The sequence below is a fragment of the Carcharodon carcharias genome, chromosome 23 (assembly GCF_017639515.1).
Source record: "Carcharodon carcharias isolate sCarCar2 chromosome 23, sCarCar2.pri, whole genome shotgun sequence".
In the NCBI taxonomy this organism is placed as follows: domain Eukaryota; kingdom Metazoa; phylum Chordata; class Chondrichthyes; order Lamniformes; family Lamnidae; genus Carcharodon; species Carcharodon carcharias.
In genome coordinates, this window is record NC_054489.1 from 8,925,430 (window position 1) to 8,944,620 (window position 19,191).

General features: G+C 43.7%; 1 protein-coding gene across 8 annotated transcripts in view; it reads left to right on the plus strand.

The window, feature by feature from the left end:
- Positions 1–631: 631 nt before the first annotated feature.
- The window catches only part of LOC121294041 (protein AF-10-like), a 156,349-nt gene continuing 137,789 nt past the window's right edge, over positions 632–19,191 (plus strand). For all 8 annotated transcript variants that reach the window (XM_041217557.1, XM_041217563.1, XM_041217562.1 and 5 more), the window contains exons 1-3: positions 632–862; positions 2,639–2,718; positions 16,562–16,616. In XM_041217557.1, the coding sequence (XP_041073491.1) occupies positions 754–862; positions 2,639–2,718; positions 16,562–16,616 (244 nt within the window). In that variant the 5' untranslated portion in view covers positions 632–753. The remainder of the gene's footprint in view (positions 863–2,638; positions 2,719–16,561; positions 16,617–19,191) is intronic.

The window sequence follows — 19,191 nt, forward strand, 5'->3', positions numbered from 1 at the left end:
GCATCCCAAGTGCTTCACAGCAATGTAGTCAGATAAAAATTGCCACAGAGACACAAAAAGATGTACGAGGGGGACTTGACTAAAAGTTTGGGCAAACAGGCAGTTGTTAAAAAAAGGGACAAATTAAATATTGCACAAAAATAAAGATTGTACCCTAAGCATATGTATAGCCCATTATAATCCTGCTGATATCCTTTGCTTTCATTATAAATGCAGGAGCGTAGGTAGTTATGCCTTCAGCTGCTTGAACTCTAAACTCTGGAATTCCCTCCCCGCAGTTTAGCCCCTCTAGCTCTCTCTCATTAGTTCACTCCTTAAATTTATCCCTTTGACCAAGTTTCTGGCCAACTGCCCTACCTCCTCAGGAGGCTGTGCGTCTAATTTTGCTGTCCAACGCTCCTGTGAAGCGCCTTGGGGCTGTATTGTGGTGCTAAAGGCGCTGCGTAAACATGAGTTGTTGTTGCGGTGCGAATGAAAGCCAAAGCGGTATTTTTTTTTTTCACGAAAGCACCCTTCCCAGCGACTTCGATCGGCGCTGCGTCGGCGAACCGTAGAATTTATTCTCTGCGGCCATAGTTCTCGGAATGAGCAGCGCTTGCGCCTTGGTAATGGTTGTATTGCATTGAGAGGGACGGGACTCCCCCCCCCCCCCCCCTCTCTAAAATATGGGGAAACAATGTGTCGGAGAGGAGATGCTCTTGGTTACTTTGTTGTAACTAGTTTTCAAGAGCACATCGGGACGGGCTGGGAATTATGAAGGAGATGGTTGGAGGTTGCTGCGTGTGTTCTGACGAGAGGGGATGGGCTGAGAATCCTTTGGTCTACTGTGACGGGCATGGTTGCAATGTTGCTGTTCATCAAGGTAAAGGGGAGAGAGAGGAGGAGGAGGAAGGCATATTTAAAAAAAAAGGCTTGCAAGAGGATGTGGTGTGTTTCTAGTCGTTCATTTCACACCTTGAAATTTAACGCGTGATCTTTCTCCATCGACAGTGTAAAATACTAATAATAGCAACCGGGCATTAACATTTTAAGATCAAGTTGTTGTAACATTAATCCGTCTTTTTTTTGCGGCCGGAGGGGGCCAGTTGTCAGTCACGTAGACTTGTTTGTGTGGTATTTCAAAAAAAAGTTTCACATTTATTAATGTATCTTTCCAATTATTTAATATTGTGATCTGTAATTGGAAGCCTATGTTCGTACGATTGTTTTTATTTTTAAAAAAAATGCAATCTAACTTTTCCCCCTCTCTGGCGTTTGATGTACTTTTAAGTGCGCCACATTGACCTGTATGTGATTAATAATCCGTTAGCAGAACTATCAAGCGGCGGAGTGGGGGTGGGGGGTGGGGGATAGAAGTAGAATGGGGGAGTGCCTTGTTCACCTACACTTGTATGATTGACAGGTGAAATTAACATGTGTGACGTTGGGAGTTAGTTGCTGGTAACGTTGTTAGCAACTACTTCTGCTTCTGTTTATACAATCATCCATATGCCTTAACTTCAGCCTGGTGGCCTGCTGGCTAAATGCACCACTTAATATGGTATTAAACTGTTTGCACTAGAAAATCCCAGGCTCAACCCCCTAGTCTGGGTGAGCCAAGATGGCAACAGCGTCTCCTCAATGAATGATCCTGGGCTACAGGGGGTAGAGAAGAGGGGGGCAGGGTACCAGCTATGAAAACAGCATTCATATCTTTTAATGTGGTTAAACATCTCATGATGTGTTACAAGAAGGTAATCGGACAAAACAATTGGCACTGAGTCAAAGAAGGGGACATTAGGACAGGTGATCAAAGAGCTAGGTTTTAAGGAGGTATTAAGGGAGGAGAGAATATTTGAGGAGCTAAAAGTGGGAATTCCCGAGCTTGGGGCCAAGATGGCTGAAGTCAAGTCCACCAATGGACGGGTGAAGGAAAGCAGTGGTGGTGGGATGGGGGATGCATGTAGTGTATTTGTAAGGTGCAGAGATAGAGAGAGGTGAGGCCATTGAGGGACCTGAACATGAGAAAGAACATTTAAAAATTGTGACTCCCGTTAAATGAGAGTGGTTGGACAGGATCAGGCTTGCCTGGATATATCCTCCATGGTTGAATAGCTTGCCAAATTGCTGTCTGTGCCTGTATAGAAAGATGATTGCTTGGTAACTGATTACGATTGATGCAGGTGGACCAGGCACTTGCAAGAGTTTCTCCCCAACTCTCCACATGATGCTATTTTGACACAGACTGGAGTAATCAGTCCTGGGACTCTCCAACTCTGTACTCCAGAATCAGTTGGTGGTGGACAAAAAAAACAATGATTTAAATAAAAATAATCTTGCAGCCAGGAACAGTGTCAGGTGCTTGGATTATAAAAAAATGTGCAGGTGGTTTTGGCATCAGGTCAAAAATCTTCTGTTATCTTCCTGTTTATATATAATGTGTGTGCATGCATAGAGAGAAGATTAAAGGGGTCATCACCAAAGGTACTGGAGCTAGAGTGGGGTGTGGGTGATTGGGGTGCTACCAGCAACTCTACACTAGCACCTTCAAGAGAAGGAAGAAGGTTAAAATGCGGGGGAATTCTGTTGAGACTTGTTAAAAGCTTGTTTGTGTGTTTTTGTGTATTTATAGTTGTTTTCCCTCTGATTCTATTTGTAGCTTGTTATGGAATCGTTCAGGTCCCAACTGGTCCGTGGTTCTGCAGGAAGTGCGAATCTCAAGAGCGAGCTGCTAGAGTGGTGTGTATTTATCAAATTCCCTCAGAATTCTGTTAGGTGTAGCTTTACATTAACCCATAAAAGCTGATGGCAAGTCTTCATTTTGTAATGCATTGCCTGTAATGGTTCTAACATGTACTTTATGCTGTAGGTAACTTATGCAGTTGGAATTTGAATACAATTTTAGCTGCACTAATAACATGATGTGGTTTAATATTGAACTATAAGGCCAAGAACGTCACAGGTTTGATCAACTGTCTGTGCTGCACATAGATAGAGTTGTCCTCAAGTGTTCTTGGGTCCAAGAGAGGATAAAGCAGATGGAGTCACCATTGTGCTCAATGCCCTGCAAGAAGTGCACATAGGAACATAGAACTTCAGAGCAGGAGCAGGCCATTCATCCTTTCGAGCATCTCCACCATTCAATGAAATCATGGCCGATCTGATTGTGGTATCAACTCCACTTTCCTGTCTGCTCTCCATAACACTTGTTATGTAGAATCATTGAATGATACACAACAGAAGGAGGCCAGATGACCTATTGGGCCTGTGCCAGCTCTTTGAAAGAGCTATCCAATTCATTTTGTTCCCCTGCTCTTTCCCTGCAATTTTTCCCCTTCAAGTATTTATCCAATTTCCTTTTGAAAGTTTATTATTGAATCTGCTTTCACAATCCTTTGAGGCAGCGTTTTCCAGATCATCATAACTCACTGCTTAAAATCAATTCTCTTCATTTTCCTCTAGTTCTTTTGCTATTACATATGTCCTCTGGTTACCCCCTCCTACTGGAAACAGTTTATCCTGATTTAAAAATCCCCTATAATTATGAGCACCTTTATTAAAACTGCTTAACCTTCTCTAGTCTAGGAACAACCCCAACTTATCTAGTCTCTCCATGTAACTACTGGATTCTGTGGGATTGGGTTCAGCTGTGTTATTCAGTGATGCAGAACTACGAGGGAAGGGCATGAGAATGGGACTAGCTAAATTGCTCTTGTAGAGGGCTGACATGGGCTCAACAGGTTAAATGGCCTCCTCCTGTGCTGTGAACATTCTAGAATTCCATTTGCCCCTTTCCCACTCTCAACTCTCATTGATAAAGCTCCTGATGCTCACTGGTTAGGTTTCATGTTTAGAGCATTCATTTGAGGGAGTTACTGGAGAATTGCCAGTGCTTGGTTGGTGAGTTACTGAGAGAGCTGGCAGTACACTGTTATTTAATATCCTTTTACATTACACTTTGTTGTGGTATCTGTAAGTACTACTTATCCCTATTGTGACTGTAAATGCGCACGTACATGTTCGCCTGTAGCTGCTGTATGACCTTCCCGGCATTTTAAATTTGGCAAGTTAGGTAACCACAAGAAAGGACAGGGTATAGAAAGAGACAATTTCACTTCAAAGCTCAATGCAGCTAGACTCCAGAATTGGACGGAATCAAAGCAATCTGCCATTTTGTTACAAGGGGGCTGGCAATTTACTCACTCCAGAACCTTGGGGATTAGAAACTGACTGTGGTGTGGAAAGGACAGGTTGGTGAGATATAATTTTTCCACTCTTGGAAGTCAGATGGTTCACGTCCTCCTGGAATTTTGCCTGGCATTATGAAACAGAGGGTGACATAGTGGCACTAGTGACTCAGAACAGGGATGGATGCAGGTTTGACACTGCCCTGCTCCTGTTGCTTTCAGCAGAAGGAAAGCCACTCCTTGACTATCCCTTGGCACCTCCTAGCTACCACTTGCAGGGACTGTTGACTTGCAGTATGGGAGTAAGTTGTGTGGTTCAGCACATACAATGTTGCTATCAGGAAATAAATTGTTAAGAAAAACAATACAAATACTATTGTTATACAGGAAACGGAGCCCATGAGGAACTGATCAAAATCATCACAGATCCTGTGGCCTTGTGCTCTGTACTTTAAAGGAAGTTGTATTTTTTTTCATTCATCAAAGTGAGGGATGTCAGAGCCCAGGAAATGTAACGTTTTCCACCTGCCCCCACTAACATTGCCTTAGGCCAGCTTCAGCAGACCATGATTGAGCAAGGTTGACACTTTCATTTCCTTCACAAGGTTCTGAATGTGAGAGTGAGAGAGACAGACTGTCCGAACTCATCCAAAACTCTGCTGCCCATTTCCTAATTTGCACCAAGTCCTGTTCACCCATCGTCCCTGTCCTTACTGGCTCCCAGTCCACAAGTACCTCAAATTTAAAATTCTCAATCTTGTGTTTCAAATTGAAATTAAGTTCTCATTGTACACCTGCCTTTAGTGTTCTGAGTCTCTTGTTATCTGTCAGATGAATCATTAACCACTCTAAAGAGAGTGGTGTCATCAGCTGAAAGCCTTTAATTTTTACAAGGTACAGTTTCCACAGGTGATGACAGCCCTTTGGTATAGTGCTCAAGTGGTCATGTTCTAAGCATTATTCTAGCTAGTGAGTGTTGGCAGGAAGCTCAGCAGTGGGGGAAAGGAGGAGATGGGGCTGAAATAAAGGGATTATTATGCCCTGTGTCACCCTGTCCTTGGCCAAAGAAAGGACAGTTTTCTCTGCTGACTATGTGTGTGTTGCAGCATCTCAAATGTAGCAAGATTTTACTCTGCTCATTGAAGGAAATTGTAACAGCCCAAATGTATGTGTTGGAATGTTGCTAGAAACTATCCTACTACATGTATGTGGTCAGCAATTCAATGTGAACAGAGGAAGTTCCTTTTCTGTCTTACTCCTGTTCCTGCCCTCTACTAAGAATGCATTTTCTTCAAATAATAGTCACTCGGTAACAGTCAGGAGTTGGAGCCCTGGCTGATTTTTTCCACCTCTTCCAGTTGAGGTAAATCTTAGGTGCTCAGGGCATTTCCAACATTCCTAGTGCCATATTTATTAAGTGTTAATTGAACAATGGCCAAGGGTCAAACCTGAGACCTTCCTGGTTTTGTGTTCAAAATGAAGGTTGGGTTAGAAGCTGCACTTCTCCACTGAGCCATTGGGAAAGGTTAGCTGTTTTGATACGATTCAGAAAATATCCTTTTAGCATCCACCCTGTCAAGTCCCCTCAGAATCTTACATGTTTCAATCCAATCACCTCTCAATCTTCTAAACTCCAATGGGCACAGGCCCAATCTGTCTAACTTTCCCTTATAGGATAACCTCTTCTTCCAGGAATCAGTCGATTGAACCTTCTTTGAACTGCTTCCAATGCAATTATGTCCTTTCTTAAATAAGGAGACCAAAACTCTACTTCAGATGCAGTCTCACCAATACCCTGTACAACTGTAACAAAACATCCCTACTTTTATATTCCATTCCCCTGGCAATAAACAGCAACATTTCTTTTGCTTTCCTAATCTTTTGTTGCACCTGCATACTAACTTATTGTGGCTCCTGTACCAGGACACCCAGATCCCCCATACCTAAGAGTTCTGCAATCTCTCCCCATTTAAATATTATGCTGCTTTTTTATTCTTCAAGCTAAAGTGGACAAGTTCACATTTTCCCACATTATACTTCATCTGCCAAATTTTTACCCACTCACTTAACCTATCTAAACCCTTTTGCAAACTCCTTATGTCCTCTTCTCAAAGTACTTTCCTACCTATCTTGGTGCCATCAGCAAATTTAGCAACCATACATTCGGTTGCTTATCATCTTCATCAGCTGGCCAGATATTTCACAAGTGAGGCCAACTGCTCCACGCTAAGGTCAGAATGCCCTAACTCATAGGCCCTGCAACTGAAAAGGATGTTGGCAATAGTGTTGAAAAGCAGGGAAGTTATGTTAACTTTGTGTCAACCCTTGATTTGACAACACTTAGAATGCTCAGTTCAGTTTTGGTCTCTATGGTCCAAATAAAGATATAGAGGGACTGGAGAGAGTGCAAAAACATTTGCAAGTTGCCACCAGAACTGAGAAGCTATAACTATCAGGAAAAGCTGAACAGTCTGGGGCCCTCTTTTATTGTCTGGAAAAGAGAAGATTGAGGGGTGACCTGAAAGAAGTTTTCAGTATCATGAAAGGTTTTGAAAGGCTAGACGTAGAGAAAAAGTTTTCACTTCTGGGTGAGTCTAAAACTTTTAAATTTTATATTCATTCATGGGGTGTGGGCATCGCTGGCCATGCCAGCATTTATTGTTCATCTCTAATTGCTCTTGAGAAGGTGGTGGTGAGCTGCCTTCTTGAGCTGCTGCAGTCCATCTGATGTAGGTACACCCACAGTGCTGTTGTGAGGGAGTTCCAGGATTTTGACCAGTGACAGTGAAGCAACGGCAATATATTTCCACGTCAGGATGCTGAGTGGCTTGGATGGGAACTTCCAGGTGGTGGTGTTCCCATGTTTATGCAGCCCTTCACCTTCTAGGTGGTAGCGGTCGTGAGTTTGGAAGGTGCTGTCTAAGGAGCCTTGGTGAGTTGCTGCAGTGCATCTTGTAGATGGTAGACACTGCTGTTATTGTGCGTTGGTGGTGGAGGGAGTGAATGTTAGTGGATGGGATGCCAATCAATCAGGCTGCTTTGTCCTGAATGGTGTCAAGTGTCTTGAGCATTGTTGGAAGCTGCACTCATCCAGGCAAGTGGGGAGTATTCCATCACACTCCTGACTTGTGCCTTGTAGATGGTGGTCAGGCTTTGGGGAGTCTGGAAGTGTGTTACTCGTCACAGGGTTCCTAGCCTCTGACCTGCTCTTGTAGCCACAGTATTTGTATGGTGAGTTCAGTTCAGTTTCTTGTCAATGGTAAACCTCAGGATGTTGATAGTGGGGGATTCAGCAATGGTAATGCCATTAAATGTTAAGAGTTGATAGTTAGATTCTCCCTTGTTGGATATGGTCATTGCCTGGCAATTGTGTGACGTGAATGTTACTTTCCACTTGTCAGCTCAAGCCTGGATATTGTCCAGATCTTGCTGCATTTAGACATGGCTTGCTTCAGTGTCTGAGGAGTCACGAAAGGTGCTGAAAATTGTGCAGTCATCAGCAAACATCCCCACTTCTGACCTTATGATGGAAGGAAGGTCATAGGAACTCCTGCAGTGATGTCCTGGAACTGAGATGATTGACCTCCAATGAGCACAGCCATCTTCCTTTGTGCTAGGTATGACTCCAACCAATGGAGGATTTTCCTCCTGATTCCCATTGAGTACAGTTTTGCTAGGGCTCCTTGATTCCACACTCGACCAAATGCTGCCTTGATGTCAAGGGCAGTCATTTTCACCTCCCCTCAACTCCTTTGTCCATGTTTGAACCAAGGCTGTAATGATGTCAGGAGCTGAGTGGCACTCAGTTTGGGTTCTGCCAGGACCAGTGAGCAGGTTATTGCTAAGCAAGTGCCACTTGATAGCCCTGTTGGTGACCCTTTCCATCACTTTACTGATGATGGAGAGAAGACTGATTGGTAATTGGCTGGGTTGTATTTGTCCTGCTTTGTGTGTACAGGACATACCTGGCAATTTCCACATTATTGGGTAGATACCAATGTTGTAGCTGTACTGGAACAGCTTGGCCAGGGGGGCAGCAATAAATAAAATCTTGGGGCCATCAGTAGAAGATAATCTCCAATAAATCTGATAAAGAAATGAGGAGAAATTTCTATAGCAAGAGGGTGGTTAGAATGTGGAACGTGCTATCACAGGGGGTTGAGAAGAATAGCACAGGGACCTTTTAAGGGAAGCTCGATAAATTCATAAGGGAGAAAAGAATTAAAGGAGATAAGGTAAGATGATGTAGAGTGGGAGGAGGCTTGTATGGAGTGCATGAGACACCAGCAACTCCAAGTTCCCCTCCAAGTGGCACATCATGTTGAGCTGGAAATATACTTCTATTCCTTCATTGTCGCTGGGCCAAAATTCTGAAAATCCCTATTAAATGAGGATGAAGGTATGAAACTCGGGGAGAGAGACTGCGAGGTTCTTGAGCAATGTGATATAGGGAGTGACAAGGTGTTGGCAGGCTTAAAAGTGGACAGATCTCTAGGTCCAGATTATTTAAATCCCAGACTGCTGAGGGAGGCAAGGGAGGAGATCACAGGGGCTCTGACCCAAATTTTTAATTCCTCTCTGGCCATGAGGGAGGTGCCAGAGGACTGGAGAACAGCTAATGTGGTTCCGCCATTTAAGAAGGGTTGTAGACATAAGCCAGGGAACCAGTGAGTCTCACGTCAGTGGTAGGGAATCTATTGGAGAAAATTCTGAGAGACAATCTATCTCCACTTGGAGAGGCAATGTTTGATCAGGGATAGTCAGCATGGCTTTGTCAGAGAGAGGTCATGCTTAACAAATTTGATTGAATTTTTTGAGGAGGTGACCAGGTGTGTTGGTGAGGGTAGTGCAGTTAATGTAGTTTATATGGATTTCAGCAAAATTTTTGACCAGGTCCCACATGGGAGACTCATAAAGAGGGCAAATGCACATAGGATACAGGGTAATTTGATAAGGTGGATTCAAAATTGGCTTAGTTGTAGGAGACAGAGGGTGATGACAGAAGGATGCTTTAGTGACTGGAAGCCAGTGTCCAGTGGTGTACCACAGGGATCTGTGCTCGGTCCTCTATTATTTGTCATTTATATAAACGACATAGATGACTATGTGGGAGGTAGGATTTAGTAAGTTTGCAGATGACACAAAGATTGGCCGGGTGATTAACAGTTGAGTGTCTTGGGCTACAGGAAGATATAGGCAGGATGGTCAAATGGGCAGATAAGTGGCAGATGGAATTTAACCCTGAAAAGTGTGAGGTGATACACTTTGGAAGGAGCAATTTGACAAGGAAGTATTCAATGAACGGCATGACACTAGGAAGTTCTGAGGAACAAAGGACCTTGGCGTATATGTCCATAGATCTCTGAAGGCAGAGGGGCATGTTAGTGGGGTGGTGAAAAAGGCATATGGGACACTTGCCTTTATCAATCGAGGCATAGATTACAAAAGAAGGGAGGTCTTGTTAGAGTTGTATAGAACCTTGGTGAGGCCACAGCTGGAGTACTGTGTGCAGTTCTGGTCGCCACATTATAGGAAGGATGTGTTTGCACTGGAGGGGGTGCAGAGGAGATTCACCAGAATATTGCTTGGGATGAAACATTTAAGTTATGAAGAGAGGTTGGATAGACTTGGGTTGTTTTCACTGGAGCAGAGAAGACTGAAGGGCGACCTGATCGAGGTGTACAAGATTATGAGGGACGTGGACAGGGTGGATAGGCAGCAGCTGTTCCCCTTAGTTGAAGGGTCAGTCATGAGGGGACACAAGTTCAAGGTGAGGGGCAGGAGGTTTAGGGGGGATGTGAGGAAAAACGTTTTTACCCAGAGGGTGGTGACAGTCTAGAATGCGCTGCCTGGGAAGGTGGTGGAGGCGGGTTGCCTCACATCCTTTAAAAAGTACCTGGATGAGCACTTGGCATGTCATAACATTCAAGGCTATGGGCCAAGTGCTGGCAAATGGGATTAGGTAGGTAGGTCAGGTGTTTCTCACGTGTCGGTGCAGACTCTGGGCTGAAGGGCCTCTTCTGCATTGTGATTCTGTGTGAAATAGCTCTGTGGGAGTTCCGTCACCACATGGACTGCAGGGGTTCACGAAGGTGGTTCACCACCACCTTCTCGAGGACTGTTAGTGATTCGCTATAAGTTTTGGTCTCTCCTTGCCAGTGATGTCCACATCCCATGAATCAATTTTTTTAAAAGCATTGATCAGTTGGGCCAAATGGTCTGTTCCTGTGCTGTAAATTCCGATTTGAGAAAATGGCTCATACTTTTCCTGAACACTGAAGATGGTCTTCTCTGCTCCAGCGAAAACAACCCAAGTCTATCCAACCTCTCTTCATAACTTAAATGTTTCATCCCAGGCAACAAGTGTGTATGGCAGTGAAATTGACAATTGGAGCAGTAGTTAAGTTTACCAACTTCTTGTGCTATAGTTTCCATGAACTCTTACACATTGGCAGTGGAGTTATTGAACTGCAGTGAGTCCATGATAATCCTTTCTGGGACTGGGCAGGTTGCAGCTCTTGCAACCGGGAAGCAGGAAGCATTAGTCAGAGTGGAAGAAATCAACTGAAAATGTGTCATTGTTTTGTGGAGTATAGTTGCCCACATTCAGTTTAATCATGCCATGAATTTGGTGAAAAAAGGATGCTTTAGTCATTAAAAGGTGCTGCATGAATGACTCTTTTTTTCAGTACTTTTTCCCAGTATGAGACAGTGTCAAACAGGCCCAGGAGTTCTGTTTCAGAGATCCTCATTAGGCCTTTTGTGATGCCCCCTGCAAGAAATAACCCATGACTGAGATATTCAAACCTCAGGGTATGTGGCCCCTGAGTCCTTATGGGGCATATGGGGACAAACAGATGATCAAAAGCTTGGTCAAAGAAGTAGGTTATATGGAGTATCTTAAAGGAAGAGAGAGAGCTAGAGAGGCAGAGCATTTTAGGGACGGAATTCAAGAGCTTAGGCCCTAAGTAGTTGAAAGCATGGCCACCAATGTTAGAGTAGTGGAAATCGGGGATGCTGGTGGATAGTACAACAGCAGAAAGCATGTCCTAATGCACGAGCTTCACAGAACCAATGTGTTCTCTATGGTGGTGAGATGGGGCTCTACGTACTGGTACCAAACATTGGCACTCAACACAATGTGCCAGAGTTATAATCTTTAGATGCCAACTGACCTTAACCATTTTATTTTTAAGTGTGTGCATAAGCCTCACTTTCCGATTTTCCTCTCACCCTATCTGAATCTTGTGTTACAGAATCACAAGGTGGATTTAAGTTGCTCCTTAAAACCTACCTTTTTGAGCAAGCCTTTGGTCGCCTGTGCTTTACAAAGGCAACTCCAGATCTGGGGGTCCAGACTGGAAGGCACGGCTGCCAAATGGTAGGAACAGGAGTAGGCTATTCGGCCCTTCGAGCCTGCTCCATCATTCAATAAGATCATGGCTGATCTCATTGTGATCTCAACTCCACTTTTCTGTCTGCCCTCCATAACCCTTGACTCCCCTGTCTATCAAAAATCTGTCTTACTCAGCTTTGAATAAATTTAATGACCCAACCTCCACTGTTCTCTGGGGAAGACAATTCCACAGACTAACAATCCTCCGTGACAAAAAAATTCTCCTTATCTCCATCTCAAAAGGGAGACCTCTTTTATTCTTAAACTGTGCCACCTAGTTCTAGCCTCCCCTACAAGTGGAAACATCCTCCTGGTATCCAATCTATCAAATCCCCTCAGGATCTTGTGTGTCAATAAGATCACCTCTCATTCTTCTAAACTCTCTCATTCTTCTAAACTCTAATGGGTATAGGCCCAACCTGTTCAACCTTTCTTCATAGGATCAGTCCTTCATCTCAGGTGGTGCAAATGAAACCGGTGATGCACAGGAGGCCAGGACTGGAGGAATGCAGGCTTCTCAGAAGGCTGCAAGGCAGGAAGAGGTTACAGAGTTGCAGTTTGCAACAATATCTGAAGTTTTGTACCTTTTCCAAAAGTGGTAAGATCCCAACACTGCTGCGGTAATTCATTCCAGAGACAGAACTCTGTTAGCGACTTTGCAGCTGTGCCTTGACATATCAGGAGTGGAAAATCTGACTGGAGGATTTTGGAAGCAGAGGTTATGTTTTGTAATTTGAAACTTTTTAAGTCCTCTGGCAGGCACATGACATTGAACCTTGATTTGAAAACACTCATTGACGGCTGCCAATGTTTGTAGCAGTCTGACTGGATACAGACCCTCAATCAAAGGGAAAAATCTCTGACCTTTCAACGTACATCTTGTGCCTCAATTGTATAATGACAGCACCATATGTGGCACATGTTGTGAGTTGATGTTATGAGGTAGTGAACAATTCTATCTTCTAAACAAAAATACTCGTGTTCCTTTTTTTTACATTGGTACACTCCCTAATGACAGGGTAATCTTACTGAGACACTGAAGCGGCAGGTCATTTGATATAATCATTGCTTAAATGTACTGCTAGTTGGTCCTTTGATCAGGCAATTGGAGATGTCCTTTTTAGTACACATTCATTGATTCTGAGAATCATTGTAAGCCCCTGAAACACACACTTTATTTTTCACCCTCCGGGAAATCTTAAAAGTCTCTCAAGTCAAAAATAATTTTATCCCAGGGATTTTCAATCGGAGAGGATTGGCTGAAAATTCAAATCGGCTCAACATTTTAACGTTGATTAATAATGCATGTGAAATTTGCATGAATTGAAACATCAGAGGGATTCCATTAGCTGGAACTGTCACATTGTTCGAAATATAATGAGAGATGAGTGTCAACCCCTTCCATTCTCCTCTGATGGTAGTGACTCATAGGGTACAGCACCCAAACTAATGCTGCATTCCAAGTGAACCTTCTTCACATTGAGTTGGAATTTCACTGTTAGACAGTATCACTGTAAGGCTAAATCCTGCCCTAGCCTAACTGAGAGACATACATGCTTTCTAACTGGGATGCTGATGACAGCCCCTCCACCCTGCTTTCCTTAACCCAGGTCAGTGCTCCTGCTTGGGTCATAGCTGAAGACGGTCAGTTTAGCACAGCCTTAGTCTGAATGGCTAGGTATGGTTTGTTGTGCTGCATTTCAAAGCTAAGCCATAGGGGAGTTGCTGCAATTTTTTAATTGTTAAAATACATGGAGTGTTATGGTAGTAAGTGGTAAGTAAGACTTCATTGCGTGAAATCAACCATAGAGTAACAAACAGAGAACAGTAGAAGGCCATTCAACCCCTTGAACCTGCTGTATCAGTTAGATCGTGGTTGATCTGTACCTCGACTCCATTTATCCATCTTCGCTTCATCTTCCTTGATGCCCTAAAGTTTAGCATCTGTCCATCTCTGGAGATGATGGACCCCCACCAGCCACCCCAGGGCATGCATCACTTTTGGATTGAACATCGCCTGTCTTGGAAGCCAATTTTTGAGTGACAGTCCCTTCCACAGCTCAGCTGGCACCGTTGAACAGCATTGGCCTGAGATCGACTGATGGTTTTCCCCATATCCCACAAAAATCTGTCTCAGTCTTGAAAGCTCCAATTGTCCTAACATCCACAACCTTTTGAGGGAAGAGAATTTCAGATTTCTACCACCCTTTGCGTGGACCAAGTTCTTCCTGATATTGTCCTGTAATGGTCTAGCTCTAACTTGAAGATTATATCCCCTTGTACTTCATCCCCTCACTCGAGGAAATAGAGAAGACACAGAGAAACCATCAAATCGCTTTAATATTTTAAAATCAGTTCTGTTGAAGAGTCATGCGGACTCGAAATGTTAACTGTGCTCCCTTCCACAGATGCTGCCAGACCTGCTGAGTTTTTCCAGGTATTTTTGTTTTTGTTCAATATTTTAAAACCTTGGTTAAATCACTCAGTATCTTGTATGCTCAAGGACAAAAAAGACAAGTTTATGAAACCTGCTGTGATGATTTGTAACTCTAATATCTGATATCATGCTCAGGAATTCAGATTTTTAAAAAATTTGGTTTAACAACTTGTCAGGGATTTGACTAATCCAGGTCATAACCATTCGGCTACTGTTCTCCAAAATATTGAGTTTGTCCCCTATCATGACAAAAGTTATTACATTTTGCCTACAATATAACAACAATGACACTTAAAAAGTAACTTGCAGGCTGTGTTACGCTCTGACACTCTGACATTCTGAGGAAATGAAAAGTTGACATTTAATTGCAGGCTTTGCCTTTAATTGCAAAGTAATTCTCATCAGTAATATGTTGGGCACAAACCACTGTGATTTTGTGCAAAGAAATGGGGAACAATAAGGTACATTTATATGGCGTATTTTAACGTGGATAACCGTGCTAGATGGAGGTTCGTTAAAAATAAAATGGACACTCCCAAAGGAAGAAATATTAGGAAGTGTGACTAAAGTTTGGTGGGAGATGGGTTTTACGGTATCTATTAAAGGAGCAGAGCAGAGTGAGAGCAAATTAGTTTAGGGAAAGGATTTCAGAGTGAGGTTGAGGTGGTTAAAAGCGTGGCAGTCAACAGCGAAAAGAGGGGATATGCACAAGAAGCCAGAGTCAAAGGAAAGAGCATTCAAAGTGGGAGTATCATAGGGCTGGAGGAGCTCTGTAGAGATAGGGTGGGGTGAGGCCATGAAGGGAATTTTATATAAGGATGAGAGTTCAAAATTTGAGACATTGGAGAATCTGGGAAGTAATGTAAGTCAGCGAGGACAAGGGTGAGCGTGGCTTGAAGCAAGTTAAGATATTAACAGCAAGAAAGTGTCGGCGCACTGTTCAAATCTGACATTGGATCCAAGTGCCTATATCCCACCTACAGGTAGACTGAGCACTCACCCATGACCTGAGAAAATGGCAACAGCAGCTGCTTTTCCTTACCTCTAGTAGTGTTGTTGTGTTTATATTACAGTTGTGCCTCCAGAACCTTGAATGCGGTGTTACAGATTGACCACTCATTTAAAAAGTAGATTTTGAGGAGTCATAAAATATGTACTTTTAAATTGGAAGGATTTTTGCCAATGGTATTCATCCTTAACAGAATAGTCACCCTCACTGAAAGTAAATTAAGCACTGGGGCTTGGTAGAGATGGTAGACTTGGCTGAAGAGATATTTGCTCTAGAGGGTAGATGGAAATAGGCTCTTTGTAATCGTTTCTATTTTATTTATGAATTTTATTTCTGTAATTTTCTACTCTGCCTTCTCTAGCAGCAATGATTCTTTCTGAACTCCTGCTCAGCAGCCTATCCAGCCAAGTGTGATCGTTCACTTGTAGGACGAGGTAGTGGATCAAGCTGTTTGGCCATAGAGGATGTCACAGCTGAGCCTGACTTTGTCCTCTCCTATTGTCCCCATAGCTGCATGCTCCGGCAGAGTTCAGCACTTATTTAGTGACTTTCACTCCTCGGCATGTTTCAAAATGTTTCGATCAAACAAGCTGAACCTGAAATGTTGCCACTTCTGTAATACAGGCATTGCAGGCGCTTTGTGCACATCAAGATCCCATAAGCAGCAAGGAGATGAATAACCAGTTAATGTTTCAGTGAACAAAAACAGAAAATGCTGGAAAAACTCAGCAGGTCTAGCAGCATCTGTGGAGAAAGAGACAGAGTTAATGTTTCGAGTCCGTATGACCCTTCTTTAGATGCTGCTAGACTTGCTGAGTTTTTCCAGCATTTTCTGTTTTTGTTTCAGATTTCCAGCATCTGCAGTATTTTGCTTTTACCTTAATATTTCAGCGAAGTTGGTTGAGGGATAAATATTGACCAGAACACTGAACAGGTAGAAAGGAACTTTAAGGTTTTGTCTGTCCTGATGTCTCTTTGATTGGTTCAGTGTCATTGTTTGTCTGAATACAGTCCTTGGGACATTACATTTTCAAAAGGGCCAAGGGTACCTTTACATTCACTTGAACAGGTAAAAAGGAAATTTAAGGTTCCTTCTGTCCTAATGTCTTTTTTGTTTGGCTCAGTGTTAATTTTTGTTTGAATACACTCCTTGAGAGATTTTAACCAAGATAAGGGCATTATTTAATGTAAACTGTTGCTGGTGAATGCAGGTAAAAGCAAAATTCTACAAACGACTATGAAATGACCACTTAAGCCCTAAATTCCTATTCTGGGTTGGAATCTTCGTAACCTTAAAAAGAAAATTCAAAATCCGGTTTTCTCTTCTTTCTTTTGAAAATCAATGTGAAGGACCAAATGTGAAGAACACAAGAACCCATTTGCATTTACTGTTGTTCAGTCAGTGATATCTGTTTTTTTTTAATTGTCCCCAGTCCTGGCTCTTCTGGTGGCAGGTTTAAACTGAGCAAAAAGTTTGCTCACCTCCCTATATTCCTGGCTGCACCAAAGCAAATCAAGGTGATATTCAATTGAACCATGTCCTTTGTTTCCAGCGTTGTGAACTCTGTCCCCACAAAGATGGTGCCCTCAAGAGGACAGATAATGGAGGTAAGTGGCAAACTGTGACAGTTGCATCTTTTAATGACAATTCTAGGCTAAGAATGTAGAATTCATAGAATATACTTGATGGTAAAAGTAATATCAGAAGTGCAGAGAGATGCGATTTAAATATATTTTCATGAATCTTTTGAATTTGTGATTAATCAAGTCAATCTCATACTGGTCAGAATTATCATGTTGCTTTGATTTCTCTCTCTCTCACCCTCTCACTCTCACTCGCTGTCCTCTCTCGAGCTCTGGCATTGCCCACTGGCGACTCAGCCCCTCCCTTGGTGGCTTGGCCCCTGGTGCTCGCCCCTTGGTCTGCACAGCAGCCCCCTCACCCCTGCCTCTACCCCAGCCCCAGCCCCCTGCCTCCCCCGGGCCTCTGCCCCCTCACCCCTGTGCCTGCCCCCTCATGTGCCTGCCCCCCCGCCCCCCTTGCCTCCCTCGCCCTTGCCCCCCCCTCACCCTGACACCCCTCCCCCACTCACTCTCTCGCTTGCTCGCTGCTCCCACTCTTCTCTTCCACCCCAAGTTAAGAGAATAGCTAAGCTCAATCAAACTGTAACTTGTAACAATTGCCCACTCTCACACACAGTATTATTTGGGGCTGTTTTATGGCCCTTTCCCTATGCAACACTTGTTGCTCCTTTTTGTCCCTGGCCTCAGGCTGTGGGGTTGATTGAGCTGAGCTTCAGTACTAGCCCCTGTCTCTTTCTTACTCTCTTTGGGAATGCTATTAGGAAGGTCTATCTCGGGTTCCCTTTATAATGAAATGATTAGCCCTACAGCTACGTTTTTCTTTCCCATTACCTCTGAGGAAGTGGCTGGCCTCACTTGGCAGTTAGAGGTGTGACTGGAATTGGGAGAGCTGACTGTCTGAGGGTTGGGGAGGCAAACACAGCTCCTGTCGCAGTCTAGTGGCCTCACCAGCATTCACTATCAAAATTCCTGGGCCACTTTCCCCAGGTACAGGAAGGTCTGTGAATCCAAGCATGACTCTGTGCCAAGGGTGGGGGTGTTGGGTAAGGGGAGAGTGTGCGGAATGAGAGGATGAGCATAATCATAAATGTATGACTGTGCAAAGCCTTGTAATATTAGTTGCAGTGCATCTGCGTTATTAATACACCCCACTTTGCTTTCTACCCTTCCATTGCTTGACAATCACATCTGACTGCACAGGTAAGGTAGTATAGTGGTTATGTTACTGAACTAGTAATCCGGAGACTTGAGTTCAAATCCCACCATGGCAGTTAATTAAGTAAATTTGGAATAAAAAGCTAGAATCAATAATAGTGACCTTTTAAGCTACCAGATTTTTGCTAAAATCCCATCTAGTTCACTCAGGCCTTTTACGGATGGAAACTTGCCATCCTTACCTTGTTTGGCCCATGTCAAGAGAATGAGACTAGCTGAATTTTGCTTGAAGAGAGCCAGTGAGGACTTGATGGGCCAAATAGTCTCCTTCTCTGCTGTGTCCATTCTATGTTTGACCCCAGATCCACAGTAGTGTGGTTGATTTGTTGGTCCTTTAAAATGGCCACTGGGTTGTAATAGGGATAGACAATAAATGCTGGCCTTTCCACTGATATCCAAACCCTTTGAACAAAGAGAAAGACTAGACTTGTATTCCTTCAAGTATGGAAGATTGATTAAAGGATGGGGCAGATATATCTCTGATCGGGGAGGCAGACCAATGGGGCATAATCTGAAATTTAGAGCTAGCCTGTTCAGGGGTGATGTCAGGAAGCATTTCTTCACACAAGGGGTCATGGAAATCTGAAACACTCTCCACCAAAGGCTGTTGAGGATGATCAATTGAAAATTTAAAAACGGTGATAGATTTTTATTAGTTCCATATCCTTTAATACTCTTGCCTAAGGCAGATGAATGGAGCCAAGGTATGACCAGCTATGATATTATTGAACGGGTTTAAAGAGCTGAATGGCCTACTCCTGTTCTCATGCTGGGTTCAAAACAAAACTAGTTTCACCTCCAATGTGGCCAGTAGATGATGTTGGAGCTGTTGAAACTGAAACAGATTGATGCAGATGTTGGACAGCTGCCTCAAATGGCTGTTATTGATCAATTATAGGGTAATCCAATGAGACAGAAGGGGATGCAGATTTAAAGAGTGGAGAAGATGTCACGTGTGGCCCAGTCAGTGGTACTTTTGCTTTTGAATCAGAAAGTCATGACCTCGAACCCTACTTTAGACACTTTAAGGACATATGCCAAATGTGGTGCCGTTCCCTGTGAGGAGTTTGGTGGCCTAAGGCATTTAATTGGGCTGAGGGGTGGCAGGTCCAGACTCTGCTGCATTCCTGCCACTGACCCGAATACGTCTGAGGCAGGAAGGCTCATTGGCGGCTTTCCTGCCTTGCCATTAGTGCCCATATAAGGGTCTCATCCTGCTACTGCTGGTATTCACCCGCTGGCTGGCGAGGGACCTGCCAGGCAGGAAGCCGAAATGCAAACCCAACGGCTTTGGTTTGCAGGCTTCAAGGCTGGGTGGGGTGAGTTGGGGGCGCCCTTGTTCAGGTGATCCTGGATCTCGGTGGGGTGCATTACCAGCAGCAGC